This window comes from Phoca vitulina, unplaced genomic scaffold (assembly GCF_004348235.1).
Source record: "Phoca vitulina isolate PV1807 unplaced genomic scaffold, GSC_HSeal_1.0 scaffold17, whole genome shotgun sequence".
In the NCBI taxonomy this organism is placed as follows: Eukaryota; Metazoa; Chordata; class Mammalia; order Carnivora; family Phocidae; genus Phoca; species Phoca vitulina.
In genome coordinates this window covers 3,942,096-3,946,197 of record NW_022589720.1, presented here as the reverse complement: position 1 = coordinate 3,946,197, position 4,102 = coordinate 3,942,096, and the positions used below count along the sequence as shown (strand labels likewise).

The following is a 4,102-nucleotide window of genomic DNA, read 5'->3' as shown; positions in this document are numbered from 1 at the left end:
GTGTGCATGCCTGCGTGTGCATGCCCGTGTGTGTGTGTGTGCATGCCCTGGAGTGTGCATGCCTGTGTGTGTGTGTGTGTGTGTGTGCATGCCCATGTGTGTGCATGCCCTGGAGTGTGCATGCCCGTGTGTGTGTGTGTGCATGCCCATGTGTGTGCATGCCTGCGTGTGCATGCCCGTGTGTGTGTGTGTGCATGCCCTGGAGTGTGCATGCCTGTGTGTGCATGCCCATGTGTGTGCATGCCCACGTGTGTGTGTGTGCATGCCTGTGTGTGCATGCCCGTGTGTGTGTGTGCATGCCCGTGTGTATGCATGCCTGTGTGTGTTTGTGTGTGCATGCCCTGGTGTGTGCATTCCCTGGTGTGTGCATGCCTGTGTGTGTGTGTGTGTGTGTGTGTGTGTGAGTGTGCGCTTGTGTGGGTGCATGCCCGTGTGCACGGATGCCCATTGCTTGTGTACATGTGTGTGCCCGTGGGCATGTGTGTGAGTTTGATACAACTTTAATCCAACTCTTGTCATAGCTGCCATATTGGATCGTCAGCGACATGGCTCCTTGGCCCTCAGAGCCTCTGGGTTTCCAGGTCAGGGGTGCACGGTCCCGGTGAAGAACCCCCGGAACAATCCAGAGCCCCCACACTCCTGCACCGAGGACACCCTCCCATCTCTGTCACGTAGAATCAGACAGTCCAACAGGTGTCACCAAGTAAGCCATTCCCAGACCAAATTACCGTGTGAACCACCTGACGCTAAGCCCAAATGACCAAAATGATTTAAGTCAGACCTACCAGGCAACCCGCCATGAAATGTGATAAGCAAAGCCATTTAAATCAATAGAAACCCTAAAGATCACATAATAGAAACCATGATCTTTCGACTGTGACAAGAATAAACCTGTCTGGGGGCAGAGTTCAGCCAGGCACAGGCCATCCATTACGGCCCCACAATTTCCCACAGTTCGGGGACCCAGAGTCTTGAGTACCAGTGCTTACAGCAAACATAACGCTTTGAGTTATGACTCCCAAAATGGTATAGTCTCAGAACGTAATAGATGAGTCACGCTGGATAAGAACTTCAGGCAACTTATGATAAAAATGATTTCTTAGACAAACACATTGAATATTTCAGACTGGAGAAAGCTATGCAAGATGTATTTTCGGTTTTGGGTTAAACGAAATGATGATAAACCTGTTTTTCTAAATTTTCCCAAAGTCTCCAAATGAAGCACAGTGGGCTGAACGCTGGCTCAGCCGGAGTCTGGGGAGCTGCCTCAGCTCCGGGAGTCTCAGTGTCCCTGTTGACAGAGGGACAAATGTCTCGGGAACCACCTCTATGTGCCTCTGACCCACACTTCCTGAGGGACAGAGAAAGTACGACCTCTGTCCCAGAGAAAACTTGACCCCACCTCTTCGCTCACCCCTTGCTTCATCTCATGGCAAAGACTATGAGCTCACAAGAAAACGAAAGGGGTTTCCCACTTGTAGTTATGTTGTAGTTATTGAGACGTTTTGTCTACTTAAATCAGAAAATGCTTGAGAAGGATATAGTTCACATGTCCCCTGCTCCAATTATTTAAGCTGAAAAATTTCTCATTTAAATACTTTTGGGAGATGGGCTCATATATTTCTAAATGCAAGCGCTACGTCAGGTTTGAAGATCCACAGAACCAGAAGCTGCGGTGGGCACCCAGAGGCTGGCCGCCACCACACACCCCTCGTACTCCTTCCCTCTGTGTCCTCTACCTTCATCTTTCACAAAGAGGAGAGTCAGAGAGGGGCTGCCATGTGCAAATGAGACAGAGCTCTTTCCCATGGTTCTGCTCCTCTGGCCCGGCCAACACGCTAGAGAGTCAGAAAATGCTCTCTGCTCCTGTTCACGGGCCTCACTGAGGTGAGCACCCGTCTCTCCCACGCAGACCAGCAGAGACCAGACTCCTTGGGGTCTGGCCAGCAGGAAGGGCTCAGGATGCCTGAGCCCCACACAGCCCTCCGGCCTCGGTGTACCCCAAGAACGAGCAGAAAACGCAGTGGGAGCAAGAACAGTGAGGGGACCCGGGATGGGCAGGAATCAGGGAGCACGGCCAGAGGAGCAAAACCACGGGCAGGGGCAGGGAGGGGAGCCAGGCCCCAGGATGAGGACTGCCAGGAATCCAAACCGGGAAACGGGGCAAGGTAAGAGGTGGTTAACAACACTAACAGAATTCTTCCTTAGAGTGGAAGGCGGTGTGGACGGAGGAAGGGGTGGGGGCATGGAAGAGCCCGGGCAGGCCTGGACAGCCCGGGGTTCTCCACCCTCTTCCCACGTGGGCAAGGCCTCAGGGTTACCGGAGTAGAACATACAATCACTGACTTATTCCAGATCCTGTACCTCTTCCCCATTCACACGCATCTCTGGGGGCGTCTGCCCAGCTTTTACAGAAAATAAAACATGTTTTCCCGCACTTGATTGGGCTGATGATGTAGAACACGGCACAAGGGCCCTGGAGACCAGCCTTGGAGAGCTGCACCCACACCCAGGAACAGGGGCCCCACACCCACTCTGGAGAGAAGGGTCAGGACCTGGCTCAGTGGGTTTGGGGGTACACCCTCACAGAAAGTTCCCCACCTAAGCCCCAGTCAGCTCCCAACTCTGCGGAGACTGAGTGTCACCCTACCTGAGACCAGGGCGAGGCAAACCAGCTGGCTCGAGGGGGGCCTGCAGCTGTGTGCAGGGGGGGCTTGGGGCAGGGAAGTGGGGCGCAGGCGCGTTCCAGTTCCACACGGGGCCGCGGCAGGTGCGAGCACTTCTTGGAGGCCAGCTCTCGGTATTTCCCAGAAACGTGCTTTTCAGCACACCTCAAGAATCTCTTCTGTGTTCCTCTTTCGCACGTAACAGAGCACTAAAAATGAAAACACAAGATGTGAGTGAAAAATATTTCTTTGTTGGCGTCTGTGTCTTTTCTATCTTGCGAGAGTCAAATTGTCTTCTGCTTATATCTGCTTGAACATTAACAGAAGCGTAAAATTTCAATGAGATTTATTAGACCTTGGCATTTTAAAAAGGAATTACAATATCTATCTTTTAAAAAGGAGGATCTTAAGGCGCAGCGCTTTGGGGCATAAGTAGGGGCAGGGCAAACATAAACCACGAAGGGAGTAGTTCTGAAGCTATCATTTGGCTGAAATGTTAAAATGCTGTGTTGCAGCTGATATTAGAGAGTGCAGAAATCTAATACCCGAGGACGAGACCAAACCCTGGGGCCCCAATGAGCCGCACCACCCAACTGTGGCGTGATGCTGGTCCCCAGATCACCGGCAGGCGGGGGCACCCAGGGCTCACAAACCCCCCTCAGGAAGCCAAGTGAGGGGAGCAAGCATGCTTGGGGCCCAAATCCATTCTTTCCCCACCAGGGAGTGCTCAGAGCCCGGGGCCGGCAGACACCCACCCGGGGCCCAGAGCACCCACCGGGGCCGGCAGCACCCACCCGGGGCCCAGAGCACCCACCCGGGGCCAGCAGAACCCACCCGGGGCCGGCAGCACCCACCCGGGCCTGGAGTCTCCACCCGGGAGTGGCAGCACCCACCCGGTGTCCGGAGCACCCATCCGGGAGTGGCAGCACTCACCCAGGGCCCGGAGCACCCACCAGGGACCCGGAGCACCCACCCAGGACTGGCAGACACCCACCAGGGGGCAGAACACACACCCGGGGCCTGGAGCCCCCACCCGGAAGTGGCAGCACCCACCCGGGGCTCAGAGCACCCACCCGGGGCTGGCAGCACCCACCAGGGGCCCAGGAACCCACCCAGGATGGCAGACACTCACCCGGGGCTCAGAGCACCCACCTGGGGCCGGCAGTACCCACCCAGGGCCCGGGAACCCACCCGGGACGTCAGACAACCACCTGGGGCCCAGAGCACCCACCCGGAGCTGGCAGCACCCACCTGGGGCCGGCAGTACCCACCTGGGACCAGGCAGACACCCACCTGGGACCGGCAGCACCCACCCGGGACCAGGCAGACACCCACTCGGGACCAGGCAGACACCCACTCGGGGCCAGCAGCACCCACCCAGGGGCCAGGAGCACCCACCCGGTGCCGGCAGCACCCACCCGGGGCTGGCAGCACCC

The 4,102-nt window shown here is 56.4% G+C and overlaps 1 protein-coding gene across 1 annotated transcript in view; it reads right to left on the bottom strand.

Moving 5' to 3' along the window:
• Positions 1-4,102, bottom strand: part of ADAMTS16 (ADAM metallopeptidase with thrombospondin type 1 motif 16) — a 141,362-nt gene that overhangs the window by 5,739 nt on the left and 131,521 nt on the right. The window contains exon 21 of the mRNA XM_032415178.1: positions 2,651-2,875. Within this exon, the coding sequence (XP_032271069.1) occupies positions 2,651-2,875 (225 nt within the window). The remainder of the gene's footprint in view (positions 1-2,650; positions 2,876-4,102) is intronic.